The 23,419-nt window shown below is 33.4% G+C and overlaps 5 protein-coding genes across 5 annotated transcripts; all 5 read left to right on the top strand.

The window, feature by feature from the left end:
* Positions 1 to 6,521: 6,521 nt before the first annotated feature.
* Positions 6,522 to 7,608, top strand: LOC132754847 (keratin-associated protein 21-1-like). The gene is made up of 3 exons (XM_060745574.1): positions 6,522 to 6,632; positions 6,848 to 7,211; positions 7,515 to 7,608. The coding sequence occupies exons 1-2, from the start codon at positions 6,569 to 6,571 to the stop codon at positions 7,186 to 7,188; spliced, it is 405 nt and encodes a 134-aa protein (XP_060601557.1). The 5' UTR covers positions 6,522 to 6,568; the 3' UTR covers positions 7,189 to 7,211; positions 7,515 to 7,608.
* A 4,853-nt stretch (positions 7,609 to 12,461) lies between these two features.
* Positions 12,462 to 14,352, top strand: LOC132754828 (keratin-associated protein 21-1-like). Its single transcript, XM_060745547.1, has 3 exons — positions 12,462 to 12,618; positions 13,310 to 13,750; positions 14,258 to 14,352. The coding sequence occupies exons 1-2, from the start codon at positions 12,555 to 12,557 to the stop codon at positions 13,720 to 13,722; spliced, it is 477 nt and encodes a 158-aa protein (XP_060601530.1). The 5' UTR covers positions 12,462 to 12,554; the 3' UTR covers positions 13,723 to 13,750; positions 14,258 to 14,352.
* A 1,587-nt stretch (positions 14,353 to 15,939) lies between these two features.
* Positions 15,940 to 18,153, top strand: LOC132754826 (uncharacterized). Its single transcript, XM_060745545.1, has 4 exons — positions 15,940 to 16,215; positions 16,875 to 16,916; positions 17,210 to 17,504; positions 18,045 to 18,153. Exons 1-4 carry the CDS (start codon positions 16,128 to 16,130, stop codon positions 18,049 to 18,051), a joined length of 432 nt encoding a protein of 143 aa, XP_060601528.1. The 5' UTR covers positions 15,940 to 16,127; the 3' UTR covers positions 18,052 to 18,153.
* A 1,932-nt stretch (positions 18,154 to 20,085) lies between these two features.
* LOC132754837 (keratin-associated protein 21-1-like) lies at positions 20,086 to 20,376 on the top strand. Its single transcript, XM_060745565.1, has one exon. It carries the CDS (start codon positions 20,086 to 20,088, stop codon positions 20,374 to 20,376), a length of 291 nt encoding a protein of 96 aa, XP_060601548.1.
* Positions 20,377 to 20,552: 176 nt separating this feature from the next.
* On the top strand, positions 20,553 to 21,787 carry LOC132754846 (uncharacterized). The gene is made up of 2 exons (XM_060745573.1): positions 20,553 to 21,215; positions 21,693 to 21,787. The coding sequence occupies exons 1-2, from the start codon at positions 20,709 to 20,711 to the stop codon at positions 21,768 to 21,770; spliced, it is 585 nt and encodes a 194-aa protein (XP_060601556.1). The 5' UTR covers positions 20,553 to 20,708; the 3' UTR covers positions 21,771 to 21,787.
* Positions 21,788 to 23,419: the final 1,632 nt, after the last annotated feature.

The following is a 23,419-nucleotide window of genomic DNA, read 5'->3' as shown; positions in this document are numbered from 1 at the left end:
ACTTAATGGTAAAAATTAATTTTGATATACTAACATGTACTGTTCAGTTTAATGAATAATTACTGTTTTATCCTTACTGGGTTCCTTTGGCTCTCATTGCGTTACATTTTATCTGAGTATTACATTTAAAATACACAAGATAATTATGCTTTATAAGATTTATTCGGGAATATGACTACGATGAATTATGCAGTTCGAGTATAGAAAATAAATCAAGGAACAGTAATATTAATTATAACTTTAAAATGATTTTCAGTTATTAAAAGCTCTGGTGTTAATATTGTGAATGATTTTATCATACCAGTATTATTTATTTATTCAAAAAATATTTTATTTATTAAAAGTTATTCCAAACATTAATGTATTCCGTTTTATTTCAGACTCATCGGAACAAATTTGAATACAACGACCGACTGTGATTATAGTATAAAATACTCCTATTATCAAATAAATTATAGCATTAAAAAATGTTGTTGTTATAATTGTTGTTGTAGACGTGTCTTAATTCCAGTTTTCAGTATTTTGCATTCTAAATAATACAATCAGGGTCACCCTTTGTCTTAACTTTGCTCTTCTAAAAAAATATTACTGAAAATGAATTAAATTTATCTGGTACATAAAAACAAATTTCAGAGATTTGAGAGAAGTTACCACACTCAGTACCAATCTGATGATTATCAGCTCCCAAATAACTCTTTACTTGATGATCTGACATCACAAATACCAGGTCATTTTCGTGACCTTTCAATCAGCCAATCAGTGACTACCTTTTTGTTCTGCAGATAGAATCAGTTAATATGACTCAGTCTACATATAAAGAAATAAATATATATAAGCCTGCTGGATACGAAAGTTAGTAACCTTTGTCACCACTATAGCTCAAGGTCAGTTTACAAAGCTGACATTGCACTACAGACATTTGATAACAGAGAGCTTCAACACAGGAAGTTGTACAGGTCTTTAAAAAAAATAGCCATGTAAGGGTTTAAATGATCACCATAACTCTAAACTGAGTTTCCAAATTAATTAAATTAGAGACAAAGACGCCAAAATTTAAAGAGTCAAATATTGATATCAAAATACAAACTTATATCAGTAAATCCTAAATAGCCATCCATAGGATACATTCCTTTTGCCCAACATACAACGGTAATACTGTCACATTGATCTTTAAACATATGGTTTATGAGTAAATCAATGTTTTTCACTAGTTTATAAGCTAAAATTTAACGGATCGGTCTTGACACATAGGTGACAAGGCAAGGAACAGCTCACCTTAAACAACATATTTTAGTGACTGTGTTTAATCCCTTCAATATCTTTACAAAATCAAACATGGTAGCTTGTCTACATCCATATACACCCCACACTTCACATCCATAAGTTAAAATTGGCTTAATCATGGTATCAAACAGTGATAACTTAGATCTAGTTTCAGTTTAAAAACACGTTAAAGGTTATTATATTATAACAGCAATTCTGCAAAAGGGAAATCAGTTAAATCATAGTTAAAGTTTATCATAGATGAATGCAAAATCAATTAGTTGATAAAATAATTTATACGTTAAAAGCGTACTTAGTAAGATCAACATCGTTTCCGAGAGATAATGTGATGTACACTGTCTACAATTTTCCAACTAACCTAATTCTAAGAACATTTCATCTCCTACTCTATTTGAAATCCTTAAGGACAAAGCAACGAAAGGATCGAAAATTGAATTCTGTTTGAGCAGGCGTTTGGGCGTGTTAGAGATATTGTTATTCGGGATTCAATCAAATCGAGTCTGCAATTTTCATTTATATTTGTTTCGTTTCGTTAGAAGGATATTGTTTTTATACAACACAGCATGGTTGCACCCATTATGGTTACACCCATAAAAAACTCGCATGTTAGTGTTATCAACATCTTGTATGTTGGTTAACATGTAATGTCAATTCTCGCAGTCGTCCTGCTTAAAGAAAAAATAAGTTTCGACTTCGATGGCTAATTGTTTTTTCATGTACCATAGGTTTGTTTGAAAATTGTGTTTCAAATAAAAGGGATAGAAAGTTGTTGACTGCTAGGAATGCAAATGACTAAATTCAATTTGGTGTTTCATTTGGTGTTCCAATGGACGACAGTTGCACGTGTATTTGGAGTAAGTTGTGTAGATATAAATATAAACAACATGAAAATATTAATATCAATCTGAGTAAAGTTCAGATCTACTTATTTCTTACATGCAGATCTGATTACCACATTATATGTCAAGATATCGTTGTCCGAATAAGTAAAACAAATTATTGATCTTTGTTGGAGAGAAAATTGTTTGAAGCAATTTGAAACATGTCAACTTGAAATTTTTAATGGGCAATATTGTTTTGCCAATTTACCTGTAGAGTATATTAAAACACCGTGTTTGTTCTCGCTAAATCGAAAAAAAAAACACCAGTTTTTTTTTTTCAGAAACGCATCGCAAAATAGTTAGAGCTTACAGATGATTGGCCGTTTGAAAAATCACGAGAAGGTTACCACTTGCTGATCTTAATATGTAGCGTTATTTAGGAGATGCTTTTAATCAGTTTGGATGAATAGGCGACCGTAAGTGAAAACGATGCAAGATCTAGAATTCATATCATCTTTATTTTTATTAATTGGGGTTGATTCATCATTTATGGTTGGAGAATTGTTTAGTGTTGCCTGATCAGATTGGGTTCGTTTGAATCTGCACATAGATTATAAGCGGTGTACAGAGCTTTGGCAATTTTACATGTTCTAATAAAAATAATTAGGAAACACTTCTCACTGTTAACAATATTCACTTTTCTGTATGGTCTTTGACTCGATATGTTTTATTAAAATATTTTTCAAGTTTAAAGCAAGTGCTAGGGGCATGGAAGGTAGCTTGGAATTACTCCATTACAGTTCATAAACAGGCTTAACTAGACTGCCCTGCAACATTTTCTATGGTTTGGTTTTGGGTGTTCCTTGAGGAGTCCGTTTTCTATATTTACTCAAAGGAATTTTGATATATCTTTGTTGTTGCCAGATAACTGTCAGATTTTGTTAAACAATCAAATATCCGTCAAAATACAGAAACTGATAAATGAGTTTATAAAAAGTGTAACATCTCACACTTTCCCTAGTTTCGGTTTAAACCGTGCTAAAACAACATCAAGACTGTCCAGGAATAAAGTATCCTGAATGCAGCAAGCATGAAATGAAAACAAAAACAAAAACAAAGACAGTTTCAGTTACGTAATTAATTCCATTATTGTTAGAAACAAAAATTTATTCTGTGTTTAAGTCATATATCTTTTTATCTGTAATTAATTTACTTAGTGTCTTACTTATTTCTACGTCTTCAAATTTTGCTCTACCATATTTTTGCATATTTATACAATATTTTTTTCACACGTTCTTATTTGATAAAATCTTAGGTTTTATATGACAGTTTAATTTAAATAAGGCTATATAACAAATAATATTTTATCGGTGTTTAATAAAAAGGCAAATGTTAAGCTGGTAGCCTTGGCCGAGTTTGTTTTGAAATCGAGATAAAATCATTGTATAGTTATTGATGGTTTAGCATTTTCAATTTACTTTTTTCATAAATACTGGAAGCACATCATTCTAGAGATATAAGCTTGATACATGTTTATATATATATGAACAAATCAATGTAAATTATTTAACATAAAATAACGTAGTGTCATATAATACTGTACATAACAATGATGATTTCTTAAATCAAATACATCGTATGGAACATTATTCGTCAACAATATAATAATCTTTTTTGTTGTGCATACTAAGAACGAGAAATCGATGTATTCCGTTATATGTACTTTCAGTTCTTAATAGATAATAAATTAAAACATTTTCTTTTCAATATTATCATGACTGGTTATTTATATAAACATTTATCTAGAATAATAAAAAAATAAGAAAGAATAAAATAAACACCAAACAAAAACAATAAAAAGGCAAGTAAGCACACGCAAAAATTCTGAAATTGGCTTAGCTCCCGACTTAAACTTAGCACGGTGTTCAGTTATAAGTTGAAATAAATATAAAATTTAAATATGCAATTGAAGCTAGTTTCATGTACGTTCAAAATACATTGTTTATTGCATAATTATTCTTGTCTGTCATGCATACTAAAAGGGAAAAGAAATTCCAACAGTAATTTTGCACGAAAAAGATTGGCATATTTCATTAAAAATGTCATTTAAGCATTCGTTATAAATGATATTGTCATTTCATTTCTTACAAAATTATAAAAAGGGTTCGTGTATTAAATATAACCTGCCGTATTATAATCTTTTTAGAACTTGTATAACACTTTTAAACTTCTGTTTTATTCTTCTAACAAGTGACACACAACAGCTAGGTCCCCTTGAGAAGTTTGACTTTTTGTCATTGCTTTTGGCTTCCTGCAAATAAACTTAATACTTTTCACAGGTTGGGAAAGTAATTGAAACTTTTATTTTTGAGACATTTGAAAATTGTTGTTATTTTCTTACTCAAAACTGCCCGTCCGTATGATCTAACAGTACTTCAAACACACTTCTACAAAATGTATCAAAGATTGAAATCGATGTTATAAGGGGCATTAGAGATGTTGCACTTTTACATAAGCTCTCATAAACAGATTCATTTAAACCGAACATACAGTTTTCTTTTATATCTTTATTGTTATTCATTACTTCCGAGGGTCCTCGTCTTTATCAGAAGTTTATCAGGTCAAGTGAATATGCGAATTAGAGGAAGAAGATAAAGAAGACGATTTGTGTAATAAATGACCTAGATAACGAGAACAACGACCAACAAAGTAAGTCGACAGAACGTAGCCCCCAGCACAACCCAGCCACATCACCAGGGTACTCAGAATGTATAGAATGGAAAACGGGAGAGGACATAAAGGCGACGAAAGGAGGGGATTGACATGTAATTAGTGAAACGGTGGCCTACGGGACAAGGGGTATAAGAAAGAAAATGGTGCGTCGCAGGGCACCCAATGGTAAAGTTGAGATGGGGGGGGGGTAAAATTATTACATACCTTGAAAGTTTAACATTTTTGCTCTGTTCTATAATAATTCTTAAATTCTTATTATTGATTCTTCTTTTCTTTTCATATGCTGAACATTTTTATGGAAATGATTCTAAAATTCATTTGTATTACAAGTCAAACAATATCTTTAAATTACAAAATGACACATTTCAGAAACGAAGTCAACATGAACATAAAAATATAAAATTCTTGAAGTATACATATAATTTTTATTTCTTTCTATTGAGACTGCAGAAATGATATAAAAACGATTTTTGTGTCGCCTCTACGGAGTAGTGGCGACATATAGGGATCACTTCTCCGTCGTCTGTCTGTCCGTCTGTCCGTCTGTCTGTCTGTCTGTCTGTCTGTCTGTCTGTCCGTCCGTCTGTCCGTCCGTCCGTCACAAAAGTTGTCCGGACTACTCCTCATAAACTACTGGTGCAATTTCATCCAAACTTTACAGGAATGATCAGTATCAAGTCTAGTTGTGCATATTGTCAGGATTTTCCGGTTCAATGATTTTTGTCAGAGTTATGGCCCTTTAATAATTTTTAATTTTAAAGTTTGTCCGGACTACTTCTCTTATACCACTTATGCAATTTCAATGAAATTTTACAGGATTGATCTGTAGCTCAAGTCCTTGCGCATATTGCACGGGTTTTCCGGTTGAATGATTTTTGGCCGAGTTATGGCCCTTTGATAAAAAGGTTTCTTTTTCTGTGTGTTGCCAGATACACAAAAGCTTGTCCGGACTACTCCTCATAAACTACTGGTGCAATTTCATCCAAACTTTACAGGAATGATCAGTATCAAGTCTAGTTGTGCATATTGTCAGCATTTTCCGGTTCAATGATTTTTGTTTGAGTTATGGCCCTTTAATAATTTTTATTTTTAAAGTTTGTCCAGACTACTTCTCTTATACCACTTATGCAATTTCAATGAAACTTTACAGGATTGATCTGTAGCTCAAGTCCTTGCGCATATTGCAAGGGTTTTCCGGTTGAATGATTTTTGGCCGAGTTATGGCCCTTTGATAAAAAGGTGTTTTTTTTTCTGTGTGTTGCCAGATACGCAAAAGCTTGTCCGGACTACTCCTCATAAACTACTGGTGCAATTTTATCCAAATTTTACAGGAATGATCAGTACAAAGTGGTTAGTCTAGTTGTGCACTGTCCGTCTGTCACAAAATTTGTCCCAACATGAAATTGGCCATCATGAGGCGACACATGTGATTACTGATCGCTCTTGTTAAGATATTGATGGCGAAATTTTAAGCGGAAAAATTCTAAAAAGGGACCAATAAATCATGTTTATGACACTGTACAAGCTTGTTGAAGTCGTGCATATACCAGACGTCTATTTTCATGTTTTTTCTGTTATTTCAGCAAAACACATCAATCACTTAAGTACGTGAAAAAATGAAAGGGTCTGTAAATACGTAATTTCTGTTAACGCTTCGGACAGTTTGATATTGGGGTATATAAAGGCAGCATAATATTTTCAAAATCGTCAGTTATCCACTGCTCGTCACAATGAGATCTGCTGCCACTCTTCTTATCGTCTGCTTAGCAGCTCTTTTGGCACCAACAGCAATAGGTGAGTCATTTGTCGTTATCTTTTCGTTATCGTTATAATTGCTGGTTTTTTAAATACTGTAAAGGAGATATTATAAATAAACACATTAAAGATACAGTTTGATGATACATTTGTAAAATAACAATAAATTTAAAAGAAATACATAACAATGTACAAGAAGCAATTTGGCTAGATAATTATGACATCAAAACAGAAGCAACTAATTTATTTTTAAGGTTTCTCAAGAAAATGTTATAAGTGGCCCTGCTATGGAGGTGGTGGTTATATGGGAGGCTATGGAGGCGGATTTGGAGGCGGATACGGAGGAGGGTTCGGTGGTGGATATGGAGGCGGATTCGGCGGTGGATTCGGCGGTGGATATGGAGTGGGCTTTGGCGGTGGCTATGGCGGCGGTTATGGTGGCGGTTACGGCGGAGGTTACGGTATGAGCTGGGGAGGAGGTTTTGGTGGAAGATGCAGATGCAGACACCGATGTTGGTGGGGAGAAAAACCCAGAGGCAGATGCCCCTGGTGTAAATTTTGCAAGAAGGTCTGGTGTTGCAGGCACAAGTACTAGGGCGGATAGAAAGCGGCTTGACGGTAAAACTGAATTTTGATATACTAACAATGTACTGAACAATGGATATTTACTTTTTCACTTTACTGTTTTCTTTTTGCTCTCATTGCGTTACATTTTTATGAGTATTACATTTAGTATACACAAGATATTTATGCTTTTTATAGGGATCATGACTTAAATGAATTATGCAGTGCAACTATTGCAAATAAATCGAGGAACAGTAATATTAATTTTATCTTAATAATGAATTTTAGTTTTTATAAGCTCTGAAATTTATTCATTAAAACTTTTTCAAATCATTTATGTATTACTTTTTATTTCAGGATTATCAGAACAAATTGGAATACAACGACCGACTGGGATTTTTGTGTATAATACTCCTTTCATGAAATAAATAACAGCATTCAGAAAAAAAAATTATGTTGTTGTAGCTCTGTCTTAATTCCACTGTATAAGTTTTTTGTACAGGGCCAGCCTTTGCCTTAATTTTGCTCTTCAAAAGTGATATTACTTAAAATGAATTAAATTGATTTAGCCCGCACGAACATGAGCTATAGAAAGAACTAGTTACCACACTCCGTACCAATCTAATGATAATCAGCTCCTAACTAAACTTCCTGATCTGACTGTCACACTGCCAATCAATGACTACCTTTTATTTTGCAGATACAACCAGTTCACTTGAAAACCAAAACCATGCACGCGATATTTACGTTTCCAAAATATTTTAAGTGGACAAAATAGCGCCACAAAAGATAGTTATATAAGTTGAGTAAAATAAAACAAATGATAGAGAGAAGTATGCCGCAGAAATAGTGTTCTCACTACGAAAAGCATTGACTTATTTGACGTTGTGCATGATGACAGATATGTGAAATGCATTATCTGTAACTGTTAATTTGATTGGTTGGCTTAAACAGTTTTATCGAGAACCGAAAGGCGAATGTGAGTGTGTGGTGCTCAGACAAAAGATGATCTGAACATTAGACAGATTACTTTAGTTCTTCTCATACACTGTACTGCTACTAGCCAAGATCTAAGAAAATAGAGCAATGTATACTTAAAAAGTAGATGTTACTATTACTTTATACTTTTCCTATCCACGACATAATATACAATACATTTTACTTAATAGTTAGTGGTTTCGCCTTTGTAAAATATTAAATTTTCAGAACAATCCGAAAGATTTATTCGATTATTATAAAATAGTTTTTCAACGCAAATAATAGTTACCAGACTTAAAAAAATATCTAAAGTGTGCACTTTTGATTTTGTTTTACAATAACAAAGTTTAACGTGTTGATATGTCCCAATCATCATGTTCAGATAATATCATAATAACATAATCCAAAACACTCCTCGTAGAATCTAAATTATTCATTATCCTGCGATGATAAGATTACCTATACAAACTGATAACTCGGGAATATATTCATTTGTGATTGGAGACACCGATTTGGTATGAGATTATTTTAATTAGGAAATACCGAGTCCTTAAATATCTGTATTTTGGAAGGAGTAGGTCCCTCGACAGCAATTAAAGGAACGCACTTTGCTTTTATTTAGCTTAAATATCTGTATTTTGGAAGGAGTAGGTCCCTCGACAGCAATTAAAGGAACGTACTTTGCTTTTATTTAGCCTGTATAATAAGTAATAAAACCTACTATACACCGGCATAAGCGCGGTACCTCAGCATTAAACGTATTAAAATGAAGCAAAAGGACCTGAACACATATACCAAAATATAACAGTGAAGTAATGAGCAATTTTTGCAGCTGCCATGCAGCACTTAACACCTGCTGCCCTAAACCATATACTGTTGTTGATAGAATCATTATGACAGCTAAGGGACAAGGGAGAGAAATGCTCGTCGAAAAGACTCCTCCCGCCGCCCAAAGTTAAGCAGTCACACGTGGAAACCCAGCAGGGCAAATAGGAAAATACGAAACGTAACCAATTACCATTCTTTCTAACGAATCTTAAAGATAAAATACAAACAACAAAACAAGTATTTGATAAATTAAAAGGATTGAAACAGAAACTTTACATATATGGGGGTAAGGGCGGTGAAAAGGGTAGGTGTTTGGTTGCTAAGGACTCAATGGTAAAGTATATGCCTACCATTGACGACCTATTATAGAATAGGACTCAAACTACATATTAACAAGTTAATATACCATAACCTGCTGGATCCGCAAGTTTCTAGCCTATGTCACTAGAATAGCGCGAGGTCAGTCTACACATCCGTGCGGTCTGACCTCGAACCCCACTGTTGGTTGACTAATTCCTTTAATTTTTATCTTGATATTCCAGAAATTTGATTACGGATAGCTCCACAACTGGAATCTGTACAGGTTTTTTCTTCTAAGAAAATTCAACAATGTAAGGATTCAGAATGATTGTCATAACACAGAACTGAATTTTTCGATTTAATTAAATTAGAGACAAAGACGGCAAATTTTAAAGAGTCAAATACATTTCATGCTCCTACAAGTATTTGATTTATATGTGTTTTTTGGATGTTGCCTATTCGTGTATATTTTAATTGATTTTTTTGTACCTCAGTATATCGTTTATGCCACTTATAATTTGTATGATTATGGATCAGAAAACGTTTTGATTTCCCTACATCATTTAAACAGAGACCCTATAAAATAAATTTGCCTATTACCATCAATGATATGCAATATTTTTATTTAAAGCAAACACCAATATTCGGATAATTTATTGGTTTCTCCTGCTTTATTCTTCATATCTTTCCTTTAGTCCTGTATGGCTTGATATTGCCATTAAATGTTGCTCTCTCGTGTGTATAATTACCATCATACTATTTTTTCTTTTGCATCGGCACAAATAATATAATAATGCATGCACTAAATATCTTCTAATACTGAAGAAGTGATTTTTAGAGACAAACAATTTATATATTAAACATATATCAATTATAAGTAATTTAATTAAACACATAGAAGTGTCTTACTATATATGTATCAATGTTAATTTCTTAAAAATTGTCGAATTCATCGCACATTCATCGTCAAGAATCTTAATCAAATTTCTATTCACTCTGCAACTCTATGAACCAGAAATCGATGTATTTCTTTATTTGTATTTTTCATTCTTGCAGAAATATGAGATTTTGCATTAGACATACAATGTATTTATTCTCAATATTCAACATTATCATTAAAAGTAAATAATTTGTATTAACATATTTTATTGAGTAAAATATTTATTTAAAAAGCTACTCAAAACACGCACACAAACACGCTAATGCACACAAAGAGAAAAGATAAATCTGATAAAGTTTTGGAGAAGTTCCCGCCTTAAACTTTGCATATAGTAAAATGATTTTTTCGTTTAATATGTAATTGAAACTAGATTTATGTACCCTCAAAATATATTGTTTGTAACATAAGTATTCTTGTCTGTTATGCATACTAAAAGGGGAAAGAAATTCCAACACGTAACTTGATCTGTGCACGAAAAAATGACATAATTCATTAAAAATGTCATTAAAGCATTCGTCATAAAAATATTGTCATTATTAACAAAATTTAAAAAAAAAGTTTGTTTAGAATAAAGAATTTTTTTTTCAAACCTATACCTTATATACATTTTATACCTTTAAGAAATTTGTACAACATTGTTGTAAAACTAACCTTTTAAAATATGTGAATTTTACGAAATAATCAATTTGCTTAAATAGTGAAAATATTAAAACAGTTATTTATATTTTATTAACTACATTAGTAACAGAAATATTTGACAAATCTTTATTGATTACAACATTAAATTACGTTCTCAACTCTAGAATACTATTTGTGTACTGTATATATATAAAATTTGAACACATTTTGTCACCCAAATTCGTTCTTTTGTAAAAATTAAAGTGTTATTGCATTTGGTATATTTTCGGGCAAAACATTAGATCAACGAAAATAATATATCTATATATAACTGATTAAATTGAAACATCTAGGTTAACATTTATGTTTATTGACATTAGTTAATTATAAACCCACTGAGGTGATTACTGGTGCTGCCCCTGAATACACATTTTCTTCTGAATCAATGAATGTCATTTTTATAGTTTTGCTTTCAGTGCTGTCTGGTATGCTTCACTGTCTCATACTTGACGTCGCTCAAAAAGCAAGGACCAGGATCAAATGCCAAATGCCGGATTGGTCTAACAAAAACATTAGCTTAAGTAGTAAGGTTTGATATTCTTATCAACAGATAAATCAACAGTCATGAATTAAAAACAAAAAAAAATTAGTTAAATTAAATGGATTTTAATTCAAACTAAGAAATTAGTTGAAAAAAGATGAATTTAGTGTTTTTAAAGGAAAAAATAACATAAATATGCAATTAATTCACAAGGGTGTTATGATTCAATGCAATTTATTTTAAAAACATAATAAAGTTCTAAAATGTATAGTCAACCTACAAACATAATTATATTACTCTTATAAGATTTTTGATATATCTGTAAAGATCAACTGAAAGAGTGATATCCCGCAACAAAAGTACAAGAAAAGTGCAAAGTCAGTTTTATTGAGTCTGTTCATAGGGATAATGAAAAAGTGCAACATCCCTCACCAACCCCCTAGCTCCTGCTATTTCCAATGCTTCAAAGTGCTCGAATCAATGATCCCGAAGGACCAGAAAAATATAACAGAACTGAAGTGAAGGTTAAAGATTATTTAACTGTGAATCGGGATTTGATATGGTTTAGTAACTTACTTGTCTAAATTTCTATGTGAAATTCTCAATGATTCGAATTATCAAATTATGAAACATAATAAAGTTTGACGGTAAACGTGAAAATGATTCGGTTTAATTGAATCTGTTCATTGATGGCTAACGTTTACACACTGTAGCACCGGCTCTAGAAAAAATTACATTAAAGGATTAAAAAGGTGTTAACTACTAAAGTAATGAACGAAATGAACAATATTTACAGACATTTTACATATGTAAATATTCCCCGATAAAATTGATTTTATTTGTAAATTGTAAATATTTGTTTCGGTTATCTCTGTATCCGGCATATTAAAGAAATATACAAATTACAACAAAAAGAGAAAAAAAATCGACCGCAATAAATAATGTATAAAATGGCAATGAATAAGCATTTTTAAAACAAAGTAAATCACGACTATCGTGCACCACATAAACCATTTAAAAACTCAAATTTGTGTTTTTAAAACAAAATAATAAATCATAGAAACAAGACCAGAAAACATGAATTACCAGAACGTGCTGTTTGTAGGATTTTTGGGGGTGATCGGTTTGCTATATAAAGCCCGTTCATCAATAGTCGGTCGTCAGACTTTTCACCGTGTGTTCATCCGCCAGAATGAAGGTTTCAACAACTCTACTTGTAGCCTGTTTGGCTGTTCTGATAGTGCCAGCGGTATTTGGTGAGCTATTCTTTTTTGCTTTGTGTCCTTCTTAATCTTCACCTTATCATTATTATATCATTATCATTTAAGTATTATCATAATTATTCCAGGGAACATATTCCATACATAAAAAGAATGTACGTTTACTGTCATTTACTTGAATAGAATATATATTTAGTTTTCTTTGAGTTTTATATTTATTATCTTTAATTAGTTTAATTTATTCAATTTCTCAACTGTTCCTCTTTATTAACTGTTTAACTTGTCAATATTTTGTAAATATTTTCGGTTGTACCATTTGTCATAAAATAATATGTTCATTGTGATATTCCTGCCTTTTTATCAAAGGGGAAATAAAAACAAAATAGTGTATCTTTTATTTATGTACGTAGCATTGTTTTTTATTTTCCCGTTGATAAAAAGGAGTCCATCACAATAATTATTACTATGTAAGTGCACTTAAATGAATATAAGGTACTATGTACAGAATGAGATCATAGTTTAAAGCCTTAGAAGGTGCATGAATGACCTTAAATTATCATATTGATGGTTACGCTTTCATGCAAAGTAGAAAGTTTATATAAGAGGATTCCTCTGAAAACACGAAACACTTATAAAGGTTTTACCAATACTTGACGCTACGATGAATTATCTAGATAAAGCACAACAAGAAAATACTGTAACCATTACTTATTGTACTTTATTAAAGGTTTCCGTAAGAAATGCTTTAAGTGGCCTTGCTTTGGCGGTGGTTATGGGGGCGGATACGGCGGTGGCATGGGTGGCGGTTTTGGCGGTGGATACGGCATGGGATATGGCGGTGGCATGGGTGGCGGTTTTGGCGGTGGATACGGCATGGGATATGGCGGCGGATATGGAATGGGTTATGGCGGTGGCATGGGTGGTGGTTATGGCGGCGGATACGGCATGGGTTATGGCGGTGGCATGGGAGGCGGCTTTGGTGGTGGATACGGAGGAGGATATGGAATGGGTGGCTGGGGAGGTAGAAGATGTAGATGTAGACATCGATGCTGGTGGGGAGAAAGACCGAGTGGCAGGTGTCCTTGGTGTAAATCTTGGTGTAAAAAGAAAATCTGGTGTTGTAGAGGCAAGAAATACTAAAACGTTTCAAGTAAAGACTTTTTTTAGGGTAAGAAATTTGACTTCATCAAAGGAAAATGTTGTTGCCGTTGTATGAATTTTACTTAATGATTTCCTGAAATTACTGTCTCACTTGATAAAGATCCAGACTAATAATTTGTGTGCAAAATTTCAATCGTCCACTCCGTTTTTTACCAGAATAACCACTATTACCTAAAATAAATGACCCAAGCTGGAAACCGTAACAACGTTTTCTACTCAAATCGGGCAAAGAATATCACACAAATGCTATATTTTATTTATTTTTAGTATATTTCTTATTTATCTTTTGCACATCTTTCTGTTTTCAGTGTCCAAGCTGTTCTATGTAAGAAATTAAAATTTTGTGTTTTTATGCTTTTGTACTAGAGTGGAGTTCCTTTCAAATAAACCTTAACTTTTGTTATGCTTTATATATGGTTATGATCCTTTTAGGTGCTATTGACTCGAGTATATTTGCATATGAAATAACGTCGATCTTCTTAAAGTTAACAACAGTCTTATATTAATTTTTCAGGATTATCTAACAGACATGTACCGGTTATCGACTGTGAATTTTGAGAAAGATTTCTACAATATTATTTATTTATATTAAATAAATCAAGCATTATATTATTTGTTCGTTATCTTTGGTTAAAACTGCAGGCAAAATATAGGTAAAAGCATGGTTCATTGATAGTTAGCTTGTAAATTGTAACCAAGAAAGATTGGCGTAAGATATTGGCACGTACCTAAAAATAAGTATTATCAAATGAAAAGGTGAACGACCCAGTATTCATTTTAGGCTAGATTGTGAGTATTCTGGAACAAGGATGTACTTTCTTAAGCATTAATCACAACAAAATTACATGAAAATTGCAGACATGGTTTCATAGAGTCGCTACATGAGGGATAACAAAAGTGCAACATCCCTCTACCCCCCCCCCCCAGCATCGGTTTAACCGGTACTCAATTTTCAACACTTAAAAGTGCTTGAACCAATGATCGTTAAGGACAAGAAAAATATAACAACACTGAAACACACTTGAGTCTACATCCTACAATTGTAAGTTCAAAGACCATATGAGGAAGTTTTGACCTCAGTAAAGTTGGAACCCCGGGTGGCATGCAAGCATCTTAACCCCCTGGCCACCGCTTCCTTTTGAAATCTTGCAGTCGATCACAGGAAATAGTTAAAACAATTAAAGCAAAACCTTAGATACAAATGTTTCTAATGAGAAAAATAATTACGAAAAAGAAAAAGAAAATTCGCCGTTATAAATTGCAAGAGACTGACTCGTATTGTAAGTCTTCCAATTTACTTTTATTTTAATCCAGACTCTTAATGCTAATTAGCCTGCTACTTCTGTTTTGTGTGTGCGCGAGCATGTTTGCGTGTCCTAAGTTTGATAATGGTCGATCTGGCTGTGCGGACCCCGGACATTTCACCAGTCATACCCTTTAATACATGTGAATTAAATTGCCAAATGGGCACCTATTAATTTTGAATCCAGTTACTCACTAAATGTGACTAAAAATATGTGTTTATTTTTTCCTCCTATTGGATATACAGTATACATGACTAATGTGATGTAACTGAGGCCAATGAGACCTTTATATGCATTATTGTTGATGATGTTGCAAAAATAAAATAAAATAAAAAAATAATAAAAACAGTTTGCCGGACTGATGTATTAGTCGGTGGTCTTATGTTGACACTATATACGAGACACAATCTCACCTACTTCCCTATTGGTGTCATACGTTTGTTTACTGTAAAAGTTGCATTGTAATAACTTATTTTGATTAATGGTGTAACTTAAGTTTTTATTGTAAATCATGCACAATAAGCTTCTTAAATTGTATTGATTCAAACTGATGCAACAGAAATTAACATGTTAAACATAGAAATAAAAGTTGAATAAATAAATAAATATTTTATTAGATAAATAAATAAATATTTATTAAATAAACAAATAAATATTTTATTAAATAAATAAATAATGATAACAACAACAACAAAAGCAACAAGAAACCTTTTTAATATCAAATGATAACAAGCGATCAATATATAACTTATATATCATATAGTTTTTCAATCATTATAAATATATTAAACAGCAAAGAGTATGCTAATAGAATCTATATATTATGATATTCTATGGAAAACAAAATGCAATGTCTAGTGTTCATCGTTTTTTATGGTTTGCTTTAAGTCACAAGTTTGATAGAAGCTTTGGCAGTTATTACTTTATTTTTTTAAATTTATAATGATACACATATCAAAATCAATTTACATATCATGTTGAAATTTTGCAGGCGATTAAAGTAAAAAAAACAACAACAAAAACCACAGTTGATTCGTTTAGAAGAGCCTATATAAAGGGACATATCCCTGGGTTTAGAGCATGACCAGTTCACTTACCATACAGACGGGAAACATGGATAAACTTCTCATCTTTCTGTGCATAGTTGGCTGTCTAGCCACAGTCTTAGGTAAGTGTTTGTTTGTTTCAATATTCTTGATTTAAAGTATTGTTTTACGTTTATATGGCTCATAATATGTAAATCTGTAAAAATATTATACGGGGGCTGCGAAGCAGTGCAATATAGTACAAAGATGTGTATACGGATACAGCGCTTTCAGTAAAATTAAACAATTAAGTTACTTGAACAAAGCCATGGTTGGCGAAATTAAGATTTATAAATATAAGTTTTTCAATACGATAATAAATTTGTCAAACGTGTGCTTTAATGTAGATTTATTATCTGTACGCAACAAAGTGCAACAATAGTAAAATATTGGAAGAATGTACGCATTGTATGACCAAAAAAAAAATAAATTGGAAATGCCAGTTCAATGTATTTTCAATAAAGACTCCTAATATTTTCTGCACAATAACATTAATATTTGAGCCGCGACATGACAAAACCAACATAATGCCTTTACGACCAGGATGGCTCCAGACCAGCATTCGCATCCGCGCAGTCTGATAAGGATCCATGCTGTTCGCTGTCTCTACTTGTAGGGTTTGTAAGCGAACAGCATGGATCTTGATCAGACTGCGCGGATGCGCGGGCTGGTCAGGATCCATGCTGGTCGCAAACGCATTATCTTGGTTTTGTCATGGCATGACTCATTTGTATTGTTTCAGGAACTCCACAATATGGCATGCCGTATGACGATGATTATTCAGGTAATTCTGCTCCATTTATAACATTTCTAAAAGTTTCTAAATTATACGCGTTATAATAGTGTTTTTGATAATAATTCAATGTTGTCAAATCATTTTACAAAGGTTTATATTTTTATTATTATGTAACGAATCTTTCTACATTACAGATAAAGAAACATTTACATTAACTATAGTAAATTTTCTTTGAGATTTATTATAATGTTGTTTTGAAGGAGATGTGAATAACATAATATTATTTCTTGCCGGTAACCTGAACGCGTGATATTTAATTCATTTTTTAAAAATATTAATAGGCGGTGGGGGCGGAGCAATGATGCCAGGAATGATGCCCGGGATGGGTAGTGGTTACCCAATGCCGATAACGCTGCAGGAATTGGAATGGGAGGGGGCATGGATAGCATGTATGGGAGCGGGGGCGGGGGCGGTGGCGGTAGCGAGTACGGTGGTTATGGCTACTCGGGATATGGAGGGTTTGGTCGACCTAGGTACTGTAAATGCAGGAAACATTGTCGTCGCTATGAACGATATATGGGAAAATGCTGCAGAACAGCATGGAGATGTCGTATTAGGTGTTGTAGATATTAAGAGGTACATAAACACTATTATCATGATGTTCGAGCACTCTCAAGTCTATACAATTCAACCCTGACCACGCTTAATATCTTAAATAGAATTTTCCAACTGAACCAAACCATTCACCATTTTAGGAAAAAAATATAAATAAGTACTGGAAAAATATAAAATAAAAGTGCAGATGATAAGAAGGCAAAGAGATGTGCCGGGTGATCTTAGTATGTACCTGTTGCATGTGAAGCCATAGTTGTGGCTAGAAGGTTCAAAGTTTAAACATATCCTCAAAAAACAGATTACTTTTTACAATGATTGCAATCAATAACAATATCATCCTACAAGTTATATGAACGGACACCTGCAAATTTATCTTGTTTATGTATAATTTTTATTAAAATTCTATAAAATTTCACTTATTCATAATTGTCTCATAGCTTAATGAAATTCTTGACAGCAACTTGCAGTAGAAACCATAAGAGTTGTTATATACTATTTATTGTATGTCCATTACTTATGAAATGTTATTTTTTTAGTGTGTATTTTTTCGTTCAATTTCAGGGTATAACAACATCTGGAGTACATGACGTCCGAACAGCTTGAATTGTTTATTATTTATATATATTCTTATTGTTAACATTGCTTTATCGCATTAAAATACTGCAGTACAGTATGTGTTTTCTTACTTTCTAAACTATAAGTATTGTTTCTTAATAACAACAGCAATTTTATTAAACATAAAATATCTGATAGGTATTTAGAGCCAATAGATGTAAACTGGAACTCGGAATAGGTGGAGTTTCCAAATTTAGTTAAGGGGAGAAAACACTTAAATTAATTTACTGTTTTTTTTTTTCATACAGTACTGAAGAGCATAATTTCTGTTGCCGAATATATATGCTTGCAAGTACAATGTACTTACATTGTTACAAAAATATATCGACCTTATATTAGCATTTTTCATGTATTAAACTTCTCATAGTAAAAGCATATAAAAAGCACATAAACTGCAGTCACTTAATTACACTCTACATATATATTCTATAATAAACATTTTGCTCAGAAATAGCAAATCTTGCACCGTCTTAAAAGAGTCAAGAAACACCAATAGATGGTATATTATAAGGTTTACACCGGCTGCCGATACTGACAGGAATATCTAGCTCGTAGGTAAACTGTTTGAGGCGGTAACATACATACATGCAGTAATCTGATATTGAACAGTATATATACAGTTATTATACCATTAACATCAAACTACGTAAATTGTTTTCGTCATTATTTGCATAATTGATTCAACCAAATAAACCTTTTGCTTTCAATGTATGAAAAGGCAGTGTTAAAAGCCCCATGAAGTCGGTGACTTTTGACTTTCAACTTGTATATGTTCATTGTTCTAAAACTTTTATTGATGATTTGATAAAAAAGAATTAAGAAACCTCAGTATTGCAAGAAAATACTAAAATGCTTTGAACCTTGACCTGCTGCATGTGTGTAACACTGTCATCACCCAAATAGCGTTATTGCGTCAATCTAAACCGATATGTTTCGGAAAAGTCGCACAAGGAACCCCGAATCCGTTTAATAACAAAACTGCAAATTTTAGCTCAAACCGGCCTCCTCTTTTTGTGATTCCGGTACGTTTATGGAGCTTGTACCGCGTTCCTATATTGTTCTCACGGCGTTAATTATGTGCGACCTTACGGGGTTTGCAGTGCGTTCTTAGAGTTTGTACTACGACTCTTCCTCTATGCAGATTACATGTATATGCGGCGTCCTTATGGCGACAACAAGAGCGTCCAGGAAACGTCATAGTCATATCAGGAACTACCTGGTCGCATTGCAGACGCTTCAAAGTCGCCATAGAATAGCCAATTACAAGTCAAACAATTTTTGTGCGTTTATGCGACATCTACAGTACGTTTATAGTACGTGCATGAGATCTTCACGTGGTTACAACTGCGACTATGGGGTTAATGGGACATTCTGGACGCCATAAAATGACGGTCCTCAGCTTTTGTTTTGTACATATTAAAAATAGTCGCCGTAGCTCGGCGTCCTGTGGCAATAATGGCGTCCACATAGCGACTTGAGTAGTTCCCATCTCTTACCTATCGCGTCAGTGGCGTTTCTACTACGTCACGGGTCGCTTGCGTTAAAATTGGATCAGTACAAAACTTGAAATAAAGTACTATATATCAAAATACAAACAATGGGTAACCAACAGTTTAGAGACTGATAAGAAGTGCAGACTTGCCTTGCTGTATTCTATTGGTAAAAGCTTATATATTTCAATTCCAACAACGTAAGGGTTAAATAAAGCAAATGGATAATGCTGTTAGTATCTTATTTTATATTATAATTAATAAATATCATATTAATGTTTATGCTTCCATGCAAAATAGAAAGTTCATATAGAGGGTCCGTCCACTGAAAACTTGGAAACACTTATAAAGGTTTGACCCATACTTTATCCTACAATTGCCTCATCTAGATAAAGCACAATAAGAATACTTCATAGTAATTTATTAAAGGTTTCCGTAGGTTTTCCGTGGCCTTGCTTTGGTGGTGGTCACGGGGCGGATACGGAGGCGGTTACGACATGGGTTATGGTGGTGGATACGGCATGGGTTATGGAGGTAGCATGGGTGGCGGTTATGGCGGTGGATACGGCATGGGTTATGGCGGTGGATACAGTATGGGTTATTGCGGTGGTTGGGGCGGCGGTTATGGAATGGGTTTCGGCGGTGGCATGGGTGGTGGTTATGGCGGCGGATACGGCATGGGTTATGGCGGTGGCATGGGAGGCGGCTTTGGTGGTGGATACGGAGGAGGATATGGAATGGGTGGCTGGGGAGGCAGAAGATGCAGATGTAGACACCGATGCTGGTGAAATAATATGTTCATAGTGATATTCCTGCCTTTATATCAAAGGGGAAATAAAAACAAAATAGTGTATCTTTTATTTATGTACGTTGCTTTGTTTTTATTTTCCCTTTGATAAAAAGGAGTCCATCACAATAATTATTACTATGTAAGTGCACTTAAATGAATATAAGTTACTATGTACAGAATGAGATCATAGTTTAAAGCCTTAGAAGGTGCATGAATGACCTTTTATCATATTGATGGTTACGCTTTCATGCAAAGTAGAAAGTTAATATAAGAGGATTCGTCTGAAAACATGAAACACTTATAAAGGTTTTACCAATACTTGACCCTACGATGAATTATCTAGATAAAGCACAACAAGAAAATACTGTAATCATAACTTATTGTACTTTATTAAAGGTTTCCGTAAGAAATGCTTTAAGTGGCCTTGCTTTGGCGGTGGTTATGGGGGCGGATACGGCGGTGGCATGGGTGGCGGTTTTGGCGGTGGATACGGCATGGGATATGGCGGTGGCATGGGTGGCGGTTTTGGCGGTGGATACGGCATGGGATATGGCGGCGGATATGGAATGGGTTATGGCGGTGGCATGGGTGGTGGTTATGGCGGCGGATACGGAATGGGTTATGGCGGTGGCATGGGAGGCGGCTTTGGTGGTGGATACGGAGGAGGATATGGAATGGATGGCTGGGGAGGCAGAAGATGTAGATGTAGACACCGATGCTGGTGGGGAGAGAGTCCAAGTGGCAGGTGTCCTTGGTGTCAATCTTGCTGTAAATAGAAAATCTGGTGTTGTAGGGGCAAGAAATACTAAAACGTTTCAAGTAAAGACTTTTTTCAGGGTAAGAAATTAGACTTCATCAAAGGAAAATGTTGTTGCGTGGTATGAATTTTACTTAATAATTTCCCGAAATTAATGTCTCATTTGATGAAGATCCATTTCAATCGTCCACTCCGTTTTCTACCGGAATAATCACTTTTACTTAAAAAAATACCCAAGCTGAAAATCGTTACAACGTTTTCTACTTAAATCGGGCAAAGAATATCATACAAATACGATATTCAATTTATTTCTTAGTATATTTCTTTTGCACATCTTTCTGTTTTAAGTGTCCAAGCTGTTCTATGTAAGAAAATAAAATTTTGTGCTTTTATGCTTTTGCACTACAGTGGAGTTCCTTTCAAATAAACCTTAACTTTTGTTATGCTTTATATATGGTTATGATCCTTTTAAGTGCTATCAATGACTCGAGTATATTTGCATATGAAATAACGTCGATCTTCTTAAAGTTAACAACAGTCTTATATTTATTTTTCAGGATTATCTAACAGACATGTACCGGTTATCGACTGTGAATTTTGAGAAAGATTTCTACAATATTATTTATTTATATTAAATAAATCAAGCATTATATTATTTGTTCGTTATCTTTGGTTAAAACTGCAGGCAAAACATAGGTCAAAGCATGGTTCATTGATAGTTAGCTTGTAAATTGTAACCAAGAAAGATTGGCGTAAGATATTGGCACGTACCTAAAAATAAGTATTATCAAATGAAAAGGTGAACGACCCAGTATTCATTTTAGGCTAGATTGTGAGTATTCTGGAACAAGGGTGTACTTTCTTAAGCATTAATCACAACAAAATTACATGAAAATTGCAGACATGGTTTCATAGAGTCTGTACATGAGGGATAACGAAAAGTGCAACATACCTTAACCCCCCCTCCCGAGCACCGGCTTGACCGGTACTCAATTTTCAACACTTAAAAGTGCTTGAACCAGTGATCGTGAAGGACAAGAAAAATATAACAACACTGAAACACACTTGAGTCTGCTTCCAACAATTTGTAAGTTCAAAGATCATATGAGGAAGTTTTGACCTCAGTACAGTTGGAACCCCCGGGTGGCAGGCAAGCACCTTAACCCCCTGGCCACCGCTTCCTTTTGAAACCTTGCAGTCGATCACAGGAAATAGTTTAAACAATTAAAGCAAAACCTTGGATGCAATTGTTTCTAATGAGAAATATAATTTCGGAAAAGAAAAAGAAAATTCGCCGATATAAAATTGCAAGAGACTTATTGTAAGTATTCCAATTTACTTGTATTTTAATCCAGACGCTTAATGCTAATTAGCCTGATACTTCTGTTTTGTGTGTGTGCGAGCATGTTAGTGTGTTCTTAGTTTGATAATGGTCGATCTGGCAGTGCGGGCCCCGGACATTTCACCAGTCATGTCCTTTAATACATGTAGAATTAAATTGCCAAATGGTCACCTATTAATTTTGAATCCAGTTACTCACTAAATGTGACTAAAAATATGTGTTTATTTTTCTTTCTATTGGATATACAGTATACATGACTAATGTGATGCAACTGAGGCCAATGAGACCTTTATATGCATTATTGTTGATGATGTTGCAAAAATAAAAATAATAATAATAAAAACAGTATGCCGGACTGATGTATTAGTCGGTGGTTCTTATGTTGACACTATATACGAGACACAATCTCACCTACTTCCCTATTGGTGTCGTACGTTTGTTTACTGTAATAGTTGCATTGTAATAACTTATTTTGATTAATGGTGTAACTTAAGTTTTTATTGTAAATCATGCACAATAAGCATTGTTGTTTAATTTATAATTTATATACATTTTAAAATGAAATAATATTAATTTTGATACATACATAGAGAAGAGTTTTCGCAACCGTTTAAAAAAATAATATATACTGTACATTTGCATACTGTTCTTATACATAAGAAGCATAATTTTAATGAAACCTTGAATGATCTCATAAATAATCATGTATTTTGATAACTTAATTTGAGACACCATCAAGTCATGTTAGGTAAATTGGCATGCCTGTCAATGTCAAAGGGCACACATGGAAATAATTGAGAAACTTTTTTCTTGTATTAAAATCGTTTTTGACCCAATTTGTAACAAACAGAGTAGTAATTTGCTAAATTATCAACTGAATTGAGATGTTTTTCTTGAAGTAAGGAGAAACAGTTACGAAACTTGAGGGCAGGGGTTGTAGTC

Source organism: Ruditapes philippinarum, unplaced genomic scaffold (assembly GCF_026571515.1).
Source record: "Ruditapes philippinarum isolate M1 unplaced genomic scaffold, ASM2657151v2 ctg482_1_1_1_1, whole genome shotgun sequence".
NCBI lineage: Eukaryota > Metazoa > Mollusca > Bivalvia > Venerida > Veneridae > Ruditapes > Ruditapes philippinarum.
This window is presented reverse-complemented; position numbering and strand designations above follow the sequence as displayed.